The sequence below is a fragment of the Gymnodraco acuticeps genome, unplaced genomic scaffold (assembly GCF_902827175.1).
Source record: "Gymnodraco acuticeps unplaced genomic scaffold, fGymAcu1.1, whole genome shotgun sequence".
NCBI lineage: Eukaryota > Metazoa > Chordata > Actinopteri > Perciformes > Bathydraconidae > Gymnodraco > Gymnodraco acuticeps.
In genome coordinates, this window is record NW_022992059.1 from 1,992,405 (window position 1) to 2,016,537 (window position 24,133).

The window sequence follows — 24,133 nt, forward strand, 5'->3', positions numbered from 1 at the left end:
TAAGCAGTGCGTGTGAGATGGTGTCAAAGGCAGCTGTGAGGTCAAGGAGGATTAGGATGGTGAGCAGTCCAGAGTCAGCTGCACGGAGGAGGTCGTTGGTGATTTTTACCAGCGCTGTTTCGGTGCTGTGCTTTGAGCGGAAACCCGATTGGAAGGGTTCATGAAGGTTGTTTTTGTCCAGGTGTTGTTGAAGTTGGTCAGCAACCACTCTTTCAAGGGTTTTTTAGATGAAGGAGAGGTTAGAGATGGGCCTGTAGTTATTCAGGTCATCTCGGTCAGCTCCAGGTTTTTTGAATGGAGATAATCCATCCCACCTCACAGGTGTGGCATATCAAGATGCTGATTAGACAGCATGATTATTGCACAGGTGTGCCTTAGGCTGGCCACAATAAAAGGCCACTCTGAAACGTGCAGTTTTGCTTTATTGGGGGGGTCTGGGGGGTCCGAAAACCAGTCAGTATCTGGTTTGACCACCATTTGCCTCACGCAGTGCAACACATCTCCTTCGCATAGAGTTGATCAGGTTGTTGATTGTGGCCTGTGGAATGTTGGTTCACTCCTCTTCAATGGCTGTGCGAAGTTGCTGGATATTGGCAGGAACTGGAACACGCTGTCGTATACGCCGATCCAGAGCATCCCAAACATGCTCAATGGGTGACATGTCCGGTGAGTATGCTGGCCATGCAAGAACTGGGATGTTTTCAGCCTCCAGGAATTGTGTACAGATCCTTGCAACATGGGGCCGTGCATTATCATGCTGCAACATGAGGTGATGGTCGTGGATGAATGGCACAACAATGGGCCTCAGGATCTCGTCACGGTATCTCTGTGCATTCACAATGCCATCAATAAAATGCACCTGTGTTCGTCGTCCATAACATACGCCTGCCCATACCATAACCCCACCACCACCATGGGCCACTCGATTTACAACATTGACATCAGAAAACCGCTCACCCACACGACGCCACACACGCTGTCTGCCATCTGCCCTGAACAGTGAAAACCGGGATTCATCCGTGAAGAGAACACCTCTCCAACGTGCCAGACGCCATTGAATGTGAGCATTTGCCCACTCAAGTCGGTTACGACGACGAACCGGAGTCAGGTCGAGACCCCGATGAGGACGACGAGCATGCAGATGAGCTTCCCTGAGAAGGTTTCTGACAGTTTGTGCAGAAATTCTTTGGTTATGCAAACCGATTGTTGCAGCAGCTGTCCGAATGGCTGGTCTCAGACGATCTTGTAGGTGAACATGCTGGATGTGGAGGTCCTGGGCTAGTGTGGTTACACGTGGTCTGCGGTTGTGTGCCAAATTCTCTGAAACGCCTTTGGAGACGGCTTATGGTAGAGAAATGAACATTCAATTCACGGGCAACAGCTCTGGTGGACATTCCTGCTGTCAGCATGCCAATTGCATGCTCCCTCAAAACTTGCGACATCTGTGGCATTGGACTGTGTGATAAAACTGAACATTTTAGAGTGGCCTTTTATTGTGGCCAGCCTAAGGCACACCTGTGCAATAATCATGCTGTCTAATCAGCATCTTGATATGCCACACCTGTGAGGTGGGATGGATTATCTCGGCAAAGGAGAAGTGCTCACTATCACAGATTGTTTCAGATTTGGGAACAATATTTGAGAGAAATGGTTATTTTGTAGAAAATGTTTTAGATCTTTGAGTTCATCTCATGAAAAATGGGAGCAAAAACAAAAGTGTTGCATTTATATTTTTGTTCAGTGTATATATATATATATATATATATATATATATATATATATATATAGAATTTCAGAATGTATGAGAGCACTCACAGCATAATAACGTAACACTATCAGAGACTGGATACATCCCCCCCCCCCTCTCTGGTCGCTACAATGAGGAAATGAAATTACGGGCCAAAAGTTTTATTTACAAGTATTAAAAGTAAGCAGAGGACACCAAACTAGTATATAGTGCCGCGCACATATACTTTCGTTACTAACGTTACTGGTGTGGTGCGGCTGCGGAGTGATACTGGGTGTATGCAAGCCCGCATCTAGGACGCATGTATGTATCATGGCTGAAGACCTGTTAAGTAAATAAAGATGCCTCATACAAAGGTCTACGGATACCTTATTACTCTCCATGACCTGCGGTCAACTATATAGCATAAAGGATTATTACACAAACCAACGGAGACCTGTCTGTCTGCCGCATCTACGCATCTACGCACACACACATACATACACACGCACACTGCACCACACGCACTTACACACTGTACAACACGCACCTACAGCTCCTAAAGCATATAATATCAGGATACAGCCGTTGCGTATTTTATTATGTGAAGCACTAAATGGTTTTAGAAAAATATCGACTGTAGATATCTACTAAACTACAGCATACAAATACAGAGAGTAATGTAGGCCTGTTATACTGAGTGATATATATTATACACACTGCTCTGCTTTCTGCACGGACCTCACAGCTGTTCTTACTGGAAACATCGCGTCGCGATGAAAGCAGTTACTAAAATAATATCCAGGGGATGCATGCAGAGCTGTCATTGGCTGAGATCAGTCCGGCCGTCAAGCCTCTTTTAAACATCACTGTTGCCGGAAATGCATCCGCAGAAGAGCAGTGGAGGACCCATCAGTGTATCCTCGGTTAACGCTCCTCCAGAGAGCCTCCCCGATGCTCGATCCTCGGTCCTCTCGCATTTAGAGAAACGAGATGTCCTTCAAAATGGCACGCTGAAAACCATTTCCAGGTCACTACCGGAGGACCGAGGTGTCGAGGAGGGGAAATTAGAGAAATAAGAAAGGCCCAGAGAGCTGAAGTACCGATAAATCAACAGAAGAAGACAGACAGGAAGTAAACAATAAATGGAACAGCAGAAGAAGACAGACAGGAAGTTAGCACTAAAGGGTACAGCAGAAGAAGACAGACAGGAAGTAAATACTAAAGGGAACAGCAGAAGAAGACAGACAGGAAGTAAACACTAAAGACAGACCAGATAGTTTTACAGCTTGATGTACCTTTGAGCCGGGATCCTGGGGTTTTCCAGAACAGGGTTCCTTCATGGACCAGTCTCCTGCGGAACAGCTCTGAAGGCTTGAACAGTCCCCCATCCCTCACTCTGGTTTCAGAACGCGGGTCTAGCTTGGCCTGGATCTCTTGCAGACGCTGTGTTTTTTCCAGGTCCTCCATCTGCCAACCAGGAAAAAAAGTTACTGTATCTTCCATTTGGAATACAAAAGACAGTTAATGCTAATCTGATTCTATTTCAATGTAATTCAATAGGGGACAACAACAAATTGGTGCTTAATGAATCATTCTAAACATAATCCAGACATGGGAATGACCAACAGTTTGCAGCTGAATTGCAGTTGACTCTTCAGTCAATTTCACCAACATAAAATCAATGCAACGCAAAACAACTAGCTTTTAACTTGGTTCACTTTTAGAAGCATTTTGCCTTATTTTTCTTCAAGGTTTCCACGACTGCCTTTTGTCTTATAATAATAAGATTATAACATAACAGATGTCACACAAGAGAAGCTCAACAAATGCTAACAGCCCATGTATTATATTGCCTTTATATGTTATATCTTATGCTGTATATGGCCAATATGTTTCCAAAACAAATGTGGTACCTGTTGGTCTATTGAACTTAGAAGTTCTCTGACCATGAAGCTAGCCTGGGCTATAGAAGAGGCTTCCTCTTCATCATCTGGAAGAGAAATACAGGACACAGGATTATTAGCTAAGAATAAGAACCTAAAGCACAAATAAAAAGTACAAGACATACTTTATTAACAGGCAAATTACTTTTTGTAGACGGAACATTTACCAAATGTATCAATTTTGCTAATCATTAAACAGATTTAGGTTTGGGAAGATTTCTCAGACATTAACAATCACCAAACAAAACACAAGGGCAGTAAACTGTTAAAGCTTTGGGTGTGGAGGTACACTTCACAGGTATAGTGACTGATCATTATCTTCTTAAATAGGATGCTTCACCGTTCACTGCAGTATTTTCCAGAATACGCTGAACAAGGACAGGATATTTGGAGATCCGCTGAATCACCAACAAGATGCACTCCTGAACACCATGGCGACGCAGCAAGGACCCACGACTCACCCGCTGCCCAGGGACAGAGAGAAACAAAGAAAAAAGGATCCTGGTTGACATTTTATTTTTATTTTGCAACCACACTCAGCTCACCCTGAATGATCCCTGGCAGTGCATGACATTAAGGATTTTTGGGAGATGGCCCTGTGGGCCATCTAAGCTAATTTACAGATGGCCCTGAGCCCAATAGAGATTGCCCTGAAAAATGCGGGCGGACGAAATGACGCACGAAGGGTTAGAACATTTAGATTTGTGCAGGTCTTAGATGCTGTCTGGTGCATTCTCTAGACTGAATTATAAGATGAACCACCACAATATTATATTGTACAATTTCAATTTGATTCTTCATTTCACTTCTTTGTTTGTTCTTGTTTGTGTTTGCTCGCTTCATGCCCTGCATAGCTTTAAGAAATACTTAAGTTGTTGGTCAAGACCAGAGATGGGGTCGTTACTAAAAAAAAGTAATATATTACATATTACATATTACTTTTTAAAAAAGTAATATATTACACTACTTCGTTACTCTCTACATAAAGTAACTCGTTACTTTACTCGTTACTTTACTCGTTACTTTACTCGTTACTTTACTCGCAGGGCCGGCCCGCCCCTCCCTACAGGCAGATCACGCAGACTGCGGCGCACCTACAGTGTGCGCGCCACAGTTTTGCCTCTGCGAGACTCCACTTGCACCCCCAATTACTATTGCATTAAGGAAGACATAACACAAGTCTTTCTTTTGATATGCTCTAAAATAGGCTACCAGCCTACCACAACAAGCTAACAGTCTGTGAAACGTCAAGACACTAATTAATGAAACCAGTTCAAGACGCATTATTCTTATCATTCTTTATGAGGGCAGTAACGGTAAGGTATCTAATTACTTATGTATTTAGTATTCCATAACTTAGTAACAGAGATGGTCAAACTAAAGAAGCGGGAAATTGAACTGTTCACCCGTGAGAGGGCGATCAACAAAAGAGAGCGAGCGGCCCCGTTGAGGGAGTTTACAGATGAAAAGACTCAGCCATGTTTATGCAGCACTGCACGCGGAGATGTGGTCTCGCAAGTCGCGCAGATTACATAGGCCTACATGTATATAAACCTGCGGCGGAAACCCCTCTAGTCTGTCAGTGAGTGTGATTATTTTATAAAAGTAACGCGTGTCGGGGCAATGCTAGTAACTGTAGTGTGATTACTAAATTATAAAAGTAACGCGTTACACTACTCCGTTACCGACAAAAGTAATATTATTACACCCAACTCTGGTCAAGACACTTTCCATCTGATGAAGGCAAATGCCTTCCCAGATGTAAAAAAGTAGAAAACATTACATTCAGTTATAACTGCCAAAACAAACATTATTTACACTATTATGGCCCCTGTTAAAAATGTTTGTAATGTTATCTACTGTAAATTGGTCCAACGAATGCCTCCTCATCCGGAAGCTGACCGAGCAGACCCGAGCAGCAGTCGAGAGGAGCCGAGCGCATCCGCGAAGCACACAAAATGGCGACGTCAGAGTTCCCGTTAGCCGGCAAATCTAAATCTCTTCGGTCAAAATAATTTCCCTTTAGCGCAATACCGCTTCAGTTGCGCCACTTATGTGACAGACAAGAAGAGTATGTGACAGACCAGAATAGTCAATTCTAATGTCTAACACTTAATTATTTCACACACAGTGACGTCACGAGCTACCCACAATGCAACGCGCGCCATATATATATATAAATACGCCATTTTCCTGGAGGTGCTAATATCCTGGAGGTGCTAATAATTACAGCTAGCTAACGTAGCCAGGCAGAGCGCACTAGGTTTTTTTTCTGAATTAACGACAGAAGAAATCGCTGCATGTCTTTGGATTACATCTCTGGACTTGAGGGGTGTGCTCTAGGTCGTTACCAGCGTAAACTAGAGCTGTGTGGGTTGTCGGATTGCCCTTACAGACTGCCTGCAGATGTATGGAAAAACGACTCTCGAAAGTGGCCTTCGGTCGATTTTGGCAGCATCTACGTCTATCTTCTGGAAACACCAGGTGAATACCCCACTTGTCACAATAATATTATCATGCCAATGCATATATGTGGTATTTTAGAGTTGACTAGATATTGATTAAGGCAATAGACTATGATATTCTGCTTGCACCTCGTGTGAAATGGCGGATACCGGAAGTACGGTGTCGCCCTCAGCCCAAAACCCGTATGTGTATGTGAAAGAATGTGGAGAAAGAGATGTCCTGTATGGGTTGATTGTGCGTTGATCTGTTGGTAATGCCTCGGGTTCCGGTGGGCATGTAAACAAATGCATAATGCTGCGCTATACTTTGTGGCCTCACCCAGTTGCATAGCGACACTTATTGTTTAGGTGTCTTTTAATAAGCAGGTAGTCCTATCATTAGCTAGAACTAGCTGGATCTGATCGATATGGACATAAACGCGAGTGAAGTCTAATCTGACGAGAGAGATCAGCTGCTGCTGACTAGTCGACACGCATGCAGCGGTGAGCGGACAAAACACACACTTCAGGTTAGAATATCACACGTAGCTATTTTAATTACCTCTCAAACTACCGTAACTAGTTATAGATATGTTTAGTTGTACTGTCGGGTCACTCATTACTGGATCCGCGAGCTGCATGATACTGGCATAATAGATTGCCCGATCGGGCAACCAGCAGGTGAGGCTTCATTGTCCGAGCTAAATACTAGATGGCCCCGGGCCATCGGGCGGGCAGTCCTTAATGTCGAGCCCTGCCTGGTCTGCATCCATCCCAATACATCTATAACCACCTTCTGGCTCAATCCCCAGCCCAATGGTAGAGCGAGTGCATGCGCCCATTGTAACTAAATGGCATTGCTGCTCAGGAATAAAGGCATTTACACATTTGACTGCAGGAATCTATGTACCATAATATTAGATTAATTGATAGGTCAGCAGAATAAGGTCCAGTCAGAACACACGATAGGTTAAAAATATTTTAAAGTCCATTGTTGGTGGGGCATTAGAAGCAGATTTGAGTTGAGGACAGCAATTCAGCCAATCCACTGATAGAAGACATATAATATTCTAGGTGGTGTATACTTATTGTTTCCTTTAATCTGGAAATGATGGGCTTCATCAGCAATTGTGTCTTTACAAACCAGGGCCTTGGGAGGTTTACTTAGACCCCCGACTCTGTGTTACCAACACATGGGGTACAGTTGATGCTGTGTCTCTAATGTGTCTCACCCGTATGAAGCACTGGAACTTCTTGTCTCTGGCCAGCAGTTCCTTGTACAGTTTGGCAGCCTTCATGTGGCGGCTGCAGAACTCAGCGTAGGTCTTCCTCATGTCGTCTGCACACTGACCTGAGAACTGCAGAAGAACAGAGTGGTGCTTTGTCTGTGTCTTAAAGGTTAATGGAAGACACTGTTCTGACCTGCTATCTCTTATCTACCATTAGATACAAATCTAAAAGGTAATATAAATATTTTATTAAAAATATATAATCTATTTTAACATTTCATTGTAAAAAACTGCAGTTCAACTAAAATAACAATACCAACTCAAGTTAGGCTTATAAATAACTTATACAAGAGCTTAATTGAATACTAGATACTGATTGGTCAATTTGGATATCCAACAGTTTGCTCCTTTTTGATAGCAGACTGTTAAGGACGCTTGATCAAGGGACTGGTCTGGTAAATGTAACGTCAGCTGTGACCAAAACACCACTACTTGTTGAATATTTGTATATTTATGGAAAGAAGACATTTTCGGATTCATGATGGCTAAACTGAAATAATCTTCGCCGTATAAGACGCACTTTTTTTCATAATGCAGGTAATACGATGATAATAAATCAATATCTTGTGTCAAATTATTGATTTATTTGCATCTATTCAGGGTCATTCAAAACCCTGTGTCCCTGATACCGGCACACCCTGTCAAAGTTGCTAAGCCATAGAATTACACAGAAGTATTTTCTGTCTTAACCATGCGTGACGTGTGCAGTGTTTCTGTCACCTGCTCTAGAAGAATGTCTCCCAGCTGGTGGATGGTGTAGTTGCGGTATGATCCAGGCTGCAGGCTGCAGTTGTGCCGCAGGAGAAGCTGAGCCAGGAAGTGGGAGTGTATCCTGATCAGCTGGTCCAGGCAGGGGAACATGGCATGAACGGTGCACAGGTCCATCTGGAGCTCATCCAGCATGCCCTGCCGGAAAACCCTTTCCATGATGTGCAGCGTTCTCATGTGGTGCAGCTCTGTCTGAATCAGCTCTGAGAAGAGCACACACATACATATGATTGAGTCTAAAGGATCTGTGTTCAACGATACATTAAATGTCTGTACTATTGGGATGAAAGATAAAGATGAATATACGTCACCATAGATGACATCCTGCCTCTTGATGATGTTCTTGCGGTGTGTTTGCAGGTAGCTGCTGTCCACGGCCATGCTCCAGGAGTCAGCCTTGAAGTCCTGTCCCTCAAGCTCCAGCTCTTCTAATACTGAACTATAGTAGTTGTCTCCTAATTAAGAGAACACCCACAAATGCTGTTAGAGCTGCACAGTGATAAGTGACTCAGGAGTGAAAAGACAACTTGATCCTTCACTTGTTTCGACAATCTGTTTCGAATGTCAGCAGATTACCCTGTGCAGTCAAACTTGTGTTAAGGTGAATATAGTTATATATGTTTTAGTAATTTCAGACATTCATCATGTACAATATAGAGTACATCATCAGCAATCATCATATCAATAAACAGAAATAACAGCACAAAACATGACATCTCAACTTTACTGTAGACCTATTTACTACACTGCATTAAAAAGAGTTTGTATTAAAGTGCTCTACATATCATAAACATATATGAAATGTATCTTATATAACTCAAATATATCAAATGTTTTTAGAAATACGTCAAAAATGCTTCTTTGGTCTCCCCACTCTGTGAGTGGTTGGCCAGTGTATGTTTGATTCATTTAATAGATTGACTTTAAGCTTGGTCACTTTCCATAGCTTGCTCATGTAAATGTGTCCTGTCTTAGTCCTCTGTGCTGTGTCTCAATTTGCGTACTTAGGTCCTTACATTTGCTATTTTGAGTGCATAAGTGCTTACTTAGCGCAAAGTATGCCGGATGTTGTGCACTAAGAGTTCTAGCATTGTGGACTCATAACATTAAAAAAACATGCGTGGAACATTGGACACTTCTCACACTCAACAATCCCCATCTTATGCAAATAAAAGTTATACATGTTGTCTTGGTGATTGAGCAGTCTGTTTTGATTTGCTACCCCTACGACAACATTGCTAGCTACAGTAGCTAACTGGATAACATAGGCGATAGTCTCTTCCTGTGAGGGCACAGCAGCCATGTCTGATATGAGACAACACCACCTGTTCCAACACTCTGAAACTACAGTGTACAACATGCGGCAGGGCTGCCCCTGGTCAACTTCTGGCCCCACACAAAATTGTGTGATGAGGCCCCCCTGGCTTCTGTGTTGCAAGCATCAACAGGGGGGAGCATGCTCGTGCACTGCGAGGTCCTGTATCCACCCGTTTGTTAACTCAACATGGGCCTCAAAAATGTATTATGTATATATTTTTAAATTGCCAACAGGTGTAGGCACAACACAAACTACAACACTATAGTACAATAACACTCCTCTGTTTCTGCTCAAAAACGGCTGATACGCCCCAGAACAAACTGCAGTTTCCATTCCCTGTTGCACTTATGACTCTCCGGAAGGCTTTCTTGCCTGCTTTCTAAAAACCAGCTTACTCACTTGACCTATGGCACTGACATTACTTTTATCATTTTGGTGTGAAGATGTGTAGTTTCTCGTACCGTCATCGTTCAGGGACTCTATTGACATAGCTCTGTTCCTGAAGCTGAGGGAGTCTGTGGACTGGGACAGGATCCTGCGCAGCCCCAGGGTGGAGTCCTCACTCAGGGTCCTGCAAGACACACACACTTACTGAGACTTTAGTGAGGAAAGCCATTATTTATGATCAGTGTTTGAACCCAGACAGCCTATGTGACAGGAAGAAAGAAGCCTCTTAATATAAGAAAGTTCAGAAAGTCAAGAAGCAGAACATTTACAGTTTATGGCAAAAGCTATTAAAGAAAACATTTGCGCATTAGAGAAAGTGCAACAGTAAAAGATCAAATGAATAATGGCTGAGTTCCATTTAGCTGCTTTGGTGTTATGCATGCTAACTTCCTGTTGCTCACCCTGGAACACATGAACACATCAGTGTTGTCAGTGACATTATTAAATGCATCATTTTAACCTTTATTTATTTGGATGCGATAACAGGGTTATTGATATTGGTTACATTCTATGTGTTTATTACCTTTCATAAGCATTTTTATGGGCTATGTAGCCGTTTTTCTTACAAAAAAGGGAAATCCTTGAAGTCAAATGTTTGCCTACACCTCTCATTAGACAATAACCCACATGTATAAATAGTACAGTATGAATTAGATGAACAATGACCACACATTTGAGGAAAGACAGCTTTTAGCATTTTAAAAGTCTGTCACCTGTCTAGTAGAACATTCAATTGTTTAAAAAAAAGTGCTACAGTCCTGGGGGCTGACGTAGTAATATAACAAATGAAATGCCGACTACCTCTTATTTAGTGACCCCATGGTTCATTTGCCGATCACCTTGAAACAGACTTTTTTTCCAGAATTTGTATTTTCTTTTAAAATCATTTTGTGACATTCTCACTGAAAAGACTTGCAATTATTTGCCCCAGACTTCTGCTTTCAGACGTAGTTAATTATGAAGTTATTACCCTATCTGATAATAATCCAATGCAGAGGCAATAATGTAATATAATACATTATTTAATATACATATATATTTATATATGTATTTGTATATAGTCTTAAAGTTACAACCGGCCCTTTGAGTGCAGCCCTAATGCTGATGTGGCCTGCGATTAAATTGAGTTTGACCCCCTTGGGGTAGAGGTTAGACCCAAACCCATGGGTACGTGGGTACACATATGTTTCATGTGGAACTACTTGAGCAGGTCTCCCTTGAAAAAGAAATCAATGATCTCAATGGGATTTATCTGTATAAATAAAGGTTTGAAATGAAATGAAGGCCAGAGAGATGTGCCTTAGGGTTGCTTGCATTTGACATGTTACTATAGCATTGGCCAATTAAAGCGAGGCTCACCCTGCGATATTGTTGGTGGACACACTCTTGGACAGGGACAGGCCGGAGCGACCCCGTCGGGACCCCAGCAGGGTCTGCCTGAAGCTCTCTGAGGGGTAGATGGCTGAGGTGGGACGCTCGCGCATTCCTGGAGCTACGGAGGAAATGTTGCAGGTAGAGGAGGGAGAGCACCATGAGGGAGAGTGACGAGGGAAAGACATGGAGGAGGAGGAAGAGGAGCATAGTGACAGCCAGACCTTTGTGTTTAGGAGGAAGAAGAGCAAACAGGAGTAGGAGGGATTGAGTGGGTGGAGGAGAGGAGTAGGGATAACATCAAGGATGCTTGGTGCAGTTTCCCTGATGTTGAATTTCTAATGATAAAGATGACGGATGTTTTTTCTGCCAAGATCATTTACCATTGTTGGTTGTTGCTGACATTTACATTCCTCCTGAAGAATATTTGAAAACTTGAACATCATTAATGTAATCATGAATGGACTAGTGTTGCAGAATGCCAATAAATGATTGTTGGATATGTTGAGAGACGTTTAATAGGTAGAAAATGAACAACGTTTTGAGGAAGAAGAGAATCAAATGCAGGAAAGGAGGAACAGATACAAATAGAACTACATGAGGTGGTGGAAGGAGACTGAATACATCTGAGTGTGTGAAGAGCTCTCACTTTTTGTGCGCAGCGTGACAGTCTGCAAGGCTGAGCTGTTCCGCATTAGGGCCGTCTTCTGTTGCTGTGTTAGACAAAGAAATTGATCAGTATGAACATGTAAAATAGCATACTCAATTTTCAAAATGGTTACAGTTTAAGATATGCAATGATTCAATTGTTCACTGAAGTAAATATCCATATATTCAATTGTAACCTCAGTAGTATCTTGTTAAAACATCTCATCTATGGTTGATTTGGAAATATAGTTTATGAAATAAGTTTGCTCCATGTCCACATCGCTTTTTAAGATGTATTCTCTGTTTCTGTCTAATATTGGTGAAACAGCTTTATAGTCTTTCCTTTACATTCTGTCAAATGTGTTTGTGTTGTATATTTACTCTTGGTCCCAAGAGTAACAGTGGACATGTGTCACAATCTAGAACTAGCATTTTTGATTGATGAACAAATATTTGATCATGGTCTTCAAATGACTCGCTAAATATGAGCGTAAATAATAAACCTTTAAAACGTAGATAAGATCTGTCAATTATGAGAGCTGAGGATCAGTGGTGTAGCCTTTGTCTTACCCTCTGTTTCATTTTGGCGCAGTTTGGCAAAGCGTCTCGACAGCGATTGTGGATAGTGACGTTGCATGCTAAGGAAGAACAGAGGTAACATAAAGAACAAAACACTATTTGTTACATCTTGTTGAAGAAGCTAGTAGAAAACCTTTTAGTTTTTAGTTACGTTTATTCCACTGAATTATTATTAAACAAAACATCTACACTTAAAGCAGTTTTTAGCCGATGATGGAAAGGAGCAGGGAGAAGAAAGTCTTATTTGACTTCCCTTACTCAAAATGTATGGTCTGTCAATCACAGCTGATTACAACCAATACTTACAGGAACTTCAAACCAGAATCACAAGTCAACATAACAACCTTGCATCGGTGAAACAGGTTACCTGTCATCTTCATCATTTGAATGATTCTTTCTTTATACATTTTTGTAAACCTAAAGATGTTCATACAGCCCCCAAATCATTTGTTAAAAATCTCAACAGTCTAATGCCAACTGCAGAGATATACATCTGATTTAAAGTAGTGTGTGCAAACAGATTTTGAAAGTGAAATGTTATGCTTTATGCACAACCAATGAAGTGTGAACAGCCTTGACTCAGTGTGTGTGTGTGTGTGTGTGTGTGTGTGTGTGTGTGTGTGTGTGTGTGTGTGTGTGTGTGTGTGTGTGTGTGTGTGTGTGTGTGTGTGTGTGTGTGTGTGTGTGTGTGTGTGTGTGTGTGTGTGTGTGTGTGTTCTCGGGGATATGTGTCACACTCCCAGGTTTATGTCACGGTTTTAGTGTTGTCTGTCTGGTTATGGGTTTTGTAAGTCTGTTCATTCAGTGTTTTATCTTCCTCCTTGTGTTTTGTCTGGTCCTCCTCCCTGTCGTTAGTGTCCCTGGTGTGTCTGATTGTCTCATTGTGTTCACCTGTTGCCCTTGTGTTTCTCCCTCCCCTGCCCAGCTGTGTCTTGTCCTGTGATTACGCTTCTGTGTATTCAGTCTTCCCCTGTCTTCCATGTCGGTTCTTTGATTGTCTCTCCTGTCTCCCTCCATGTTGGTCACGGTCAGTTTTGTGTATTCTTGCTACCTTGTACTATCAATGTTTTTTATTCATGCCATGTTTTTTTGTTTTTCAGCTTTTAAATAAAGCTCGCTTTTGTTTATAACCTTTACCTTTTTGTAGTCTGCATTTGGGTCCTACCTTTTCCCGCGAATCCTTGACAGTGATTCTAACAATATGTTTTATGCACATTTCTCACGGGCAGGACTTTTTCTTGAATACTTCCCCTGTTCTTCTGCCCCTCTACCCACCTCTCAGTGTCTTGAAGTGAACTGTAACTGAACTGTAACTGTGACTTACTGGGGCAGCTGAGCGCCTCCTTGGCAGTGATGCTCTTGTTGCATGCTGAGCACAGCGTATTCCCTGACACGGTCAGAGAGGTGAACAGGTGACCGTTGCTGTAGCGAGCCTCCCTCTCCCTCGCTGCTTTCTCTCGCTCCCTCATGCGTTCTCTCTCTTTATTCTGAAAGAAAGAAACACGAAATGTGAAAAAATGACTTCCTGTATAAAGCAGAATGTATACTCAGCATCTACGCGCTGACCTCTGTTAGCCTCGAAGGCATTGCATGTGTTCAAAGAGGCCCTATTCTGCTTTTTGGGGTGTTCCCTCTCCTATACTGTGTTTTAGTGTGTAGATTTTAGTGCATGTAAATGGTCTGCAAAGGCTGAAATTCCTGTGTTCCCTCCAGAGGGAGTTTTCTCCCCCCCTGCCTAAAACGCCTCCATTGGCGACACATTGTACATGATATTATAAGGGCGGGACATCTCTTAGCGGTTGACCAATCACAACAGGGCCGGCCAGCTAACCAATCAGCTTTTTGAACATTAAAGCATGGAGCCACGTCCCAGTAGAGACACTAAATGCTAATATGAACCCGAACATCAGCTGAATAGGGCCCCTTTAAAGACTCATACGACTGAGTTAGGAGCAGGCTGTTGTGGACACAGCAGACACCTTTGAATCATCCTCACTCTCACTGAAGGCAAGTTGTAATTCTGCTCTTTGTAATCGTTGGCTGACCGTATTGGTTTAATTTAGTTTCATTAGGGACGGAAGAGACAGAACTCCTCTACAGCAAGGTCATAGTATGCCATGTTGGCATGATTTGAAGAAGCTTTTTCTCTTTGGCAGTGCATGCATACTGGTCCACGTATTCAATCTAGGTGTGTGGTGCAGTGGATAGAGCCTTGGTATTGTGATCAGGGGAGCACAGGTTCAAACCCCAGTGCAGTCAGCATGTCGTTGTGTCCCTGAGACACTTCACCCCAAATTGCTCCTGTGGGGATTGCCCACAGTATTGAGTATGTAAGTCGCTTTGGATAAAAGTGTCTAATAAGTAATGTAATACAAACAAGTTATATTTGCTTTAATACTTTGTCTCGGTTCATTAATCTGCTTACTTAGTTTACTGAGATTTACTAAGAATGTTTATTTTAGCTTTATTTTGGGTATCCTCCCCAGTGGCTCCCTCTTATAAAGCAAGGGGTTACACATAGTCATTTTCCTAGGTTTATTATATTGTCTATTTGCTATTTACTTTTTTTTCTTCTCAGAAAAGAACGGTCCAAAAAGCCAATGGGATTTCTCTATTGGATTTCAGAATACATGTTTATGATATTTCATTTCATTTCAAACCTTTATTTATGCAGGTGAATCCCATTGAGATCATTGATCTCTTTTTCAAGGGTGACCTGATGATATCAGGATCATCTCCACATATTGACACCACTTTATGATTTCTGAAGCACAAATGCGTTCAGCAGGAATAAGAACCTCTTATGGCTGCCTATCACCACCGCTACACTAAAGGCGGACTTGTGACGGCGTGATGATGATTTAGACACTTGTTAGCAACCGCCATTTTTATCCTCATATAGAAGCTGCAGACATTCACTAGCGGGAGATTTACTGACATATTTCATGCTGTAGAACAAAACGTGAACATTTCTTCAGCTTGTTTTAACCACAGACCTTATTTCAGGCTTCTAACCAGAACAAATGTGTGAGACAAGGGAACAGGAAGGCGTAAACACTAAATATTTCCCGGGTATAAAGGACTCATTCCTGTGCCCCTCTATCGAGACGACAGATCTACCAGTTCAAGACAGTCTTTCATTATATTGTAATCTACACTGCATAAGTGATCACAATTAGCCAAATAAACTAAAGCCAGGCTTATAGTGATCATGTGATGTGACGTTCGCGAACGATCCGATTCTTTTGAAGGGCTCTTTGGTACGAATGAAGGGAACCGAGTTCTGCTTGGTGAGAGCTGTTCTTTTTATCGTTGGTTGCCATAAATCCACTTGCCTTTAAAGGAACTTGCTTTCCTGAATGCACATTAGCCATAGATGATGGCATAACGCATGCTGCTTCAGTAGTAGTTTGGCTGGCTGAGAGATGAAGCAAGTTATACATGTTTCTGTGAGTAAAAGTAGATTTTTGCCAATACAGTCAATCATTATCCTGGTGATTATTTCGCAGATAAGCCTATTAACCCCGCCCCCTTTAAAAAAAACGGCTCTTTTGAACGGCTCTCGGAAAGGAAGGGAGCCATAAGATCCGGCTCCCTTCAAAGAGCCGTAATTCCCATCACTACAGGCTTATCCATAGCTTTATTAAATCCGGACATGGTTTCTGCAGTAGTCTTCAGTACTCTTTAGAACCTCCATGTGCTGCTTGTCTCAAACCCCAGAACAGTTTTACGTCTCTGTGAGGATGGAGTCACCCAGATTGATTCCTAAGGCAAGGCAAGGCAAGGCAAGTTTATTTATATAGCACCTTTCAACACAAGGCAATTCAAAGTGCTTTACAAAAAACGAAAGACATTAAGAAAATGGCATTTAAAATCAATCATTAAAAAGAAAAGATAATAAAATAAACATTAAAAAAAGGGCATCAATGCACCCTGGGTAATTGAAGTTTAGCTTTCCTGACCGATATATTAGTGACAAAGCCAAAGTACAGACACTGCAGGAAGAAATGAACACCTGAACACATTGTGTGTCCTATAAGAGGATGACAGGAAAAGGTGAAGTGTTCAGAGGGGAAGTTACCCAGCATGCACTTTTCATCCTGTAGTACAGGCTGAATATCCTCAGAAGGTATAACTGGTAGTTTATGATCATGAAGGGTTATGAACTGATTTATCTGATGTTGAAGTGAAATGAAACCCACCAGGTGAACCTTGTCCTCACACAGCTGCGCAAACATTGTTTGTTGACTGTGCAAGCTTGAGCTAATTAATGTTCCCAGTGAGTAAGGTTCTGTTGTCACCAGAGATATAACAGAGCTTCTATACAACATGACACTGCAGTGGGGCTTCTCTCAAATATGCCTCTTGAAGCCCTTGTGTTTTTTCTCATAGACATCCATCTGTGCGGTCTGTAACGAGATTGTTATGGGGTGATTAAGTATTGCAAAGTATGCATCAATTTTAAGAGAAAAATATTTATGTTTGTGTGGTCCAAGCAAGATTATAATTGCAATATACATGATTGTCTTCTCTTCCTTGTAGTAGATACAAAAGTTTTTATTTTCTATAGTTGTTGTTGCTATTTATAGTAATGTGCTGCAGTAGTTTGGGATTAACACATCATGTTTCTGTTCTAGATAATAATAATAATGCATTTTATTTATATAGCGCTTTTCACAACTCAAAGACGCTTATGCAGATTACATTGGGACTAGCGAGGAGGAACAGTCCCGAACAACGTCCTCCACATCAACTCCAACTCGACCACACACGGAACAAACCCCAACACGAGCACAGACACCAAAGTCTAGTGCCAGCTTGACACCGCAGCGTTCTAGGTAAGAAATAGGCTGGAATTGTGACTTTTTTTTAAACTTTAGATCATCCATAGTCAGTAAGTAAAATAAGCTTTACCACTGTGTGGAAATGCTCTGTTACAAGTAAAGTAACTATCTAGTAAGCAGCTAGTACGTACAATTGTGTGACAGCGGGGGCTATGCTGGTAGATCGCGAGTCAGTCATAAAAAAAAAAATCCAGCTCCGTTAAAATAGACAACACAGGTTTTGATCCCTCCTCCCTTGGCCTCCCTGACACTTAATTCAGGAGTTTACTTGATTGACAGAAAAAGCGACCTATCGCGTTCCAGTCTGTTAACCCAGAATGCAAAGCGATACAAAATCAGTCAAGTGCCGGGAAAACTCAAATGAAGTTAAAGAGACAAACAACAAAATGAGTGCGGGACCGAGCAAGAAGCTAAAGACAAACCACTTCCACCCAGAATGGGAGGAAGAATATTTGTTTGTGATGTCACATTCAAAGGTTATTTGGCTTATTTGTAAAGCAAGCGTCGCTCTGCCAAATAAAGGTAACGTGGAGAGGCATTATCGGAGTGTTCACAAGGCATATGACAGCGACTTCCCTCCGAGTAGCGAGTTGAGAAAGAGAAAGGTCATGTATTATTGCTACACAAACATTATCTCGCAGTCTTACCCCCTAATCCCACCAGGAGCGTCTGCGCTGCGTCTGCGCTGCGGCTGCGGCGTTTTTAGCGATCGCGGCCACTCTAGTGGCTCGAAGCGTCCCAGAAGCTCCTCGCCGCAGGGAATTTCTAAAATATAGGATGAATCCTATTTTTGACGCGGCGCAGCGCGGCGCAGGCAGGAAGTGGAACGTTCATCCAACAACTGCGAGGCTGCACACACGACGCTCCGCTTCCGCAACGTTTTGAAACGCGCCTGGTGGGTTATGACGCAGGAGGAGGTCGCAGCGCGGCGCAGACGCTTCCGGTGGGATCAGGGGGTTAGTGTTGCCAACTCGTTTCTATCATGCAAAAAGACAAACAAATGCGTCTATTATGGGCATAGATATGTCTCATAATTATTTGTGTGAACATACAAATTATTTGTGTGTAAATATGTGATTTGTAAATGTAAAACAACATCCACAAATGCATTTAAAAGATTTGCAAACTCACAAATAAATGTGCAAGTCTAAAACGGATCTGCAAATACGCTAAATATTTTCACAAATAAAAAAAAAGATCTGTGATTATCTCTTTAACATTTACAACTTTCGATCAGGCATTTGTGAATCCATTTTGTATTTGTCGACCAAAAATGCACTTGCGGATCTCAAATCTCTGCTTGCGGATCGTCTTTTTACACACACGGAATTTTGAGACATATTTTCCGCTGGTCTCGGCTAAAATCTACTCGTGTCACTCGGTTAGTTTCGGAAACCACGTGATTGCCTGCTGATGGCGACATTTCCGCATGATTTCAAAGTAAGAGCATGATGGTTTGTTTAATGCTCTGTTTTTGTATTATAATGAACAGCGGAACGTTGGATGCATTCTTTATCACCATCATCATCAACATCATGTTATAGTGATACAGTTAGTTTGTGTTAGTTTATTGGTTCAATACAGCATATATTGAGCACTTTCGTTGATGTTGAAGTCCAGGCTATACGCCACTTTCGGGTCCCGGGGGAGCAGCTGGCAGCGAAGCAGCTCAGATAAAACTCTAGGCTTGTTTGAGACAAGCGAGACCTGCGCAGTTGCGATCAACGTCTTGCTAGTGCGTTACATGATGGTTAGTCATTTTGTCCGACTTGCTCTGGAGGCTCGCCTACATGAGACGTTGAAATCTCGCGGGACAAAGACGCCCGCAGCCTTGAGAGCGAGGCGCGGCGAGGCGGCGCAGTTGCTCTCCACGGGCTGCGGAAGAGAAATGCTTGATGGGAAACGACTCGCTGGTATCTCGAGCTGAGCGCTCATTGGTGGTTTTTACCACGTGCTGGTGATGAAACTCTCCTATTGGCTGGGCAAAAGTTTGTTGTTGTTTTGTGTCAGTTTTACGTCGCCACATCCATTCCCATTTTTCATCATTGTTCCACAATATTTATCATCATGAAATTAATATCCATATATTTTATACTATACTTGCACTGCTTACCGTTTTCATACTTTATATATCTTAGCATATTCATACACACTGTTCTATTTCGTATATGGCTTCGCCCTCTAAGGCTATCGCTATTGGGTTTACCCTTCTACGCCCCCGCGCAGTACTGAAAACACTTGTAGTCCACGCCCACCCGCTAGGTGGGCCCCACCCTCGGGCCTCCTTCCGGTATAAATAGGGAGGTTGCCCGGTGATCTGCTCCCTCTTTTCTTCAGCAACCAGCAGTTTACTGAAGCACGAGAAAGCAACATCATGAGCAATAAAGAGTGTGTCCGTATGTGCCCTTCGTAGCAATACGGGCTACATTATGAGCTACGATTTGCATCCGATATGCGCAGCCTGTCTGGGGCCAGAGCACGCGGACGCGGCTCTCAGCCAGCAGGTTGCATGTCCTCACTGTGTGTGTCTTCCTTCATCCGACAGGAAGCGAAGGGCGGACGCTCTAGCTGCTGCGGGTGAGGAAGACGTCTGGGGTGGGCAGGAACCCATCCAGAACACACCACCGTGGCTCCAGAGGAGGCGGAGGAGATCGCTAAGGCGGCCAGCACGGCGCTCTCGCTGTGCGCAGCCGTGGCGGTGTCCCAGGCGAGGATTACAGCCTGGATGACACAGATCCAGCGTCACCTCTGGTTACAGCAGGCAGTGGTCACAGAGCCAGCCAGGAAGGTCTTACTGGACGCTCCGATCAGCTCGGACGGGCTGTTCGGGCCCCAGTTCCTGGCCATGGTTGATTCCATGAAGGCGGCATCGGAGCAGGCGGAGGACGTCGGCTGGCTCCAGCCAGCGGTGAAGCAGCAGCGACACCAGCGGCAGCAGCAGCAGCCAACCCGGCCACAGCGGCAGACGGACAGACACCAGCAGCAACAGCAGCCGAGGCGTCAGAATCGTCCGTCAGCGGCGGCCGGGGCACCGGCCCACACCTCCAGGGCACCGTCCCGCACCTACGGGCCCCCACCAGAGGGGGGTAAAAAGGGAGTGAGATACTCCCGTTCGGCGTCTGCTCCATGAGAGCCGCCGAGGAGACAGAGCGGCCTTGACGGTTTGGGAGGGAGTGTGAGGAAAATAAAAATAAGCTTATTTTCCAACATGTTTGAAAGTGTTATGTTTCACATATCCCCCACTCTGGGTAAACCAGCTGCCATGACCTATCGGTTAATAGCCAGCAGGATTCGTTACAAAAGCCTGCGCATTGTAATCTATCGATTAATGAGCTGCGGAGCACAGTAACTACACCAGCTGCCTTCAATCTGGTGATTAGTAGGCAGCATGGTTCGCTGCAGGGTTCTGGTGGTTATGACTCTTCGGTTATTAAACCACAGACCTCGCGGCATTCTTCTGTCCGAGATACGCCACCTATACACGGTCATAATAAGCCCAGGAGCGCAGTGTTAACGCCTCATGTGGATATTACTGCACACACCTCCATCCATCCTCTGAGCGTGTACACGTCTCATGATGCGAGGCGGAGTGATACGCAGCGTGTGGAGGCCTCCGCACAGCCCTTTCGCTCTAGGCCCACCTTGGGTTGCCTCACGGGCAGCGGCGAGGGCTCTGGCGTGGCTCGTCGTCATGACAACCACAACACATCTCGAGCATGCGCGCCCACTGTCAGAGTGTTTCTCGGGCTGATCAGCAGGGTACACCCTGCAGTTCGCCTCCCCCCCGCCCCCACAGTTCAACGGGATACAGGTGACATGCCTAACATCCCGTGAACAGTGTCTTGCGCTCCAAGCAGAGCTATGGGAACTCCTGTTGAAAGAGGCTATTTCCAGGGTTCCCCAGGAGGAAGAAAATCAGGGGTATTACTCCCGCTATTTTCTTATCCCGAAAAAGACAGGGGGAATGAGACCCATCCTCGACCTGTCAGTTTTCAACAAGGCAATAATGAAAAGACCTTTTCACATGCTGACGGTCAAAAAGGTGCTAGAGTGTGTTCACCAGGGAGATTGGTTCACCTCTATAGACCTAAGGATGCATACTTCCATGTGCCCATCATTCCGCAACACAGGAAATTCCTGCGGTTTTTATTCCAGGGAATAGCGTACCAGTACAACCGTCTGTCGTTCGGCTATTCCCTAGCTCCTCGTACTTTTTCAAAGTGTGTAGAGACAGCGTTGCAGCCGCTACACAGAGGAGGGATGAGAGTACTATTTTTACCTGGACGACCTGCTGCTGCATGACTCGCTCCAGGGAGGAAGCAGCTTTACAGACGGTACAACTCATATCGTATCTGTCAAAGCTGGGTTTCATGATAAATTGGGAAAAGAGCTGTCCTATTCCAGCCCAGAGTATTGTTTACCTGGGTGGAATTGAACTCAGCCCGCATGAGAGCACGACTCTCACGGCAGAGAGTGGAGTGGACACGCTGACAGCTCTCCTTCGACGTGTCACACCCCGCAGCGTGGTGACGAAAAAGCCCCCCACAGTTCAATGGGATACAGGAAACACTCCTGTCCTCCCAGAAGCTATGTCTTGCGCTCCAAATCCGAGCTGCTGGAACTCCTGTTGAAAGAGGATATTTCCAGGGTTCCTCAAAGGGAGGAAAATCAGGGGTTTTCACTCCCGTTATTTTTCTAATCCCGAAAAAGACTGGGGCAATGAGACAGGGGCTGGAATGTGTTCACCAGGACGACTGGTTCACTTCCACCTGAAGGATGCATACTTCCACGTACCCATCATCCCGAAACACAGGAAATTCCTGCGGTTTCTCATTTCAGGGAATATCAGACCAGACAATCGTCTGCCGTTTGGATATTTCCTGGCTCCTCCCATTTTTGTGTAGAGAAGGCTGGAGCCGCTACACAGAGGAGGGATGAGAGGGTGGTTTCCTTTGGACGACCTGCTATTGGCTGGCTCGCTCCAGGGAGGAAGTCGCATTACAGACGGTACATCTCATATCGCATCTGTCAAAGCCTGGGTTTCATAACAAGTTGGAAGAAGAGCTGTCCTCTTCCCTCTCAGACAAACGGTTATCTGGAGTGGAATTAAAAACTCAGCCAGCAGCAGAGCGCTCTCTGGCAGCGAGAAACTGACAGCTCTCCTCCGGCGTGTCACAAACCACACAGCCCTCTCCATAACGCAGCTGCTCGGCATTAGCGTCAGCTGGTCACGGGGGGGATTCCCCTGGGTCTCCCCCACAGGGGGAGTCTCCAGAGGTGCTTCATTCACTGCAGAAGCCTGCTGTTTTAACCTATTGGTTTATAAACTGCAGAGCTCGAGGCATTCCTCTGTCCCAGATATGCCTTACACACGGTCATAATAAATCCACGAGCACTGTTATAACGCCTCGTGAGGACAGCATACACACACCTCTCATGCTCTGGGCGTGTACGCGCCTCATGATGAGAGACAGAGTGGAATGCAGCGTGTGGAAACTCCCTCGCAGCTTTTTTGCTTCACGGGCAGCAGCGGCGAGGGCGTGGCACGTCACCATGACGACCATTACGGCACATCACAGAGAAGCCTCTCCCCCCAGCAGTTCCATGGGATGCAAGAAACACTCCCGTTATCCCAGGAACAGTGTTATTTCCGGCGAATTTAACCGAGGGGCTCGCAGAACGCAGCAGCCGTGCTATGCGAGGAGTATGTAGACTCAGACCGGTGTCACGCACACTGGCGCCTCAGTGGGATTTGGCTTTGGTGTTACGCGCACTAAAGAGAAACCCCATTTGAACCTGATCAGGTTCCCCTTAACTGTATTCAGCCAAAGTAGTACTGCTTTTGGCTCTATCAGAGGAAAGGGTGATCTGTCTGCTCTCCCTGTGGCTCCGTCATGTCTCCGGATCCATGGAGATGCAGTTCAGCTGTTTTACGCCCTAACCCGGCTTCACACCTATAAGGTCATCACAACTCTTTTAGGTCAAGAGTGATCACCCTGGCTGGCTTCTTCCCCCCTCCTTACAGGTCGGAGGAAGAAGAAACATCTCATCTCCTCTGCCCGGTGCGCGCGCTGTCTGCTATGTGACGCGCACGGCGGCATTGCGCCGTTCTCAGCGCCTGTTTGTGCACTACAGAGAGCGCTCGATTGGGCAACCTCTGTCTACACAACGGCTGTCACACTGGCTGTGTGAGGCTGTGTCACAGGCATATGTCTCCTCTGGGGTGGAGCCCCCGGAGAATATCAAAGCACACTCAACCAGAGGAATTTCCTCCTCCTCGGTGTTGCGCAGAGGAATGTCAGTGGAAGATATTTGCACGGCTGCATCTTGGTCTTCCCCCTGTTCATTTATTCAATTGTATTTGAGGGATGTCTCCCTTTCCTCTCTGACACGCCCTGTACTGGGTGTCCTGTCAGAGTGAGTGACGTCAGGGATCCAGCTGTGCGCCTCTCTCCTGCCTCGCGGCACACAGAGAGCGGCCCTTTTTCCCCTCGTAGGAGAGGGACGTTCCCCTTCCTCTGACACACTTAGTAGGGAGTGCCTGGTCAGAGTGAGTGACGTCAGGGATCCAGCTGAGAGCTCTCTTACCTGGCTGACACGGAGAGAGCGGCTGTTCCCCCTCTATGATCGCAGGACAAGGTGGGACCTTCGTCTCTACTTTCTCACAGCGGTCGGTATGTATTGTTCCCAGCCTTCACCCCGTCAGGAAAACAGGTATGTTTGCTCCAGGGACGGGGATGTGCCATTACGCAT

The 24,133-nt window shown here is 44.6% G+C and overlaps 1 protein-coding gene across 3 annotated transcripts in view; it reads right to left on the reverse strand.

The window, feature by feature from the left end:
* Positions 1–24,133, reverse strand: part of arhgef1a (Rho guanine nucleotide exchange factor (GEF) 1a) — a 118,650-nt gene that overhangs the window by 80,783 nt on the left and 13,734 nt on the right. For 2 of the 3 annotated variants that reach the window (XM_034202172.1, XM_034202171.1), the window contains exons 2-12: positions 13,861–14,023; positions 12,528–12,595; positions 11,959–12,022; positions 11,298–11,430; positions 9,953–10,062; positions 8,485–8,628; positions 8,126–8,376; positions 7,349–7,474; positions 4,013–4,136; positions 3,643–3,719; positions 3,025–3,196 (exon numbers count right to left, since the gene is read on the reverse strand). In XM_034202172.1, the coding sequence (XP_034058063.1) occupies positions 3,025–3,196; positions 3,643–3,719; positions 4,013–4,136; positions 7,349–7,474; positions 8,126–8,376; positions 8,485–8,628; positions 9,953–10,062; positions 11,298–11,430; positions 11,959–12,022; positions 12,528–12,595; positions 13,861–14,023 (1,432 nt within the window). Of the gene's footprint in view, positions 1–3,024; positions 3,197–3,642; positions 3,720–4,012; positions 4,137–7,348; positions 7,475–8,125; positions 8,377–8,484; positions 8,629–9,952; positions 10,063–11,297; positions 11,431–11,958; positions 12,023–12,527; positions 12,596–13,860; positions 14,024–18,027; positions 18,085–24,133 lie in introns of those variants that run through there. The other variant, XM_034202173.1, reaches the window with a different exon arrangement.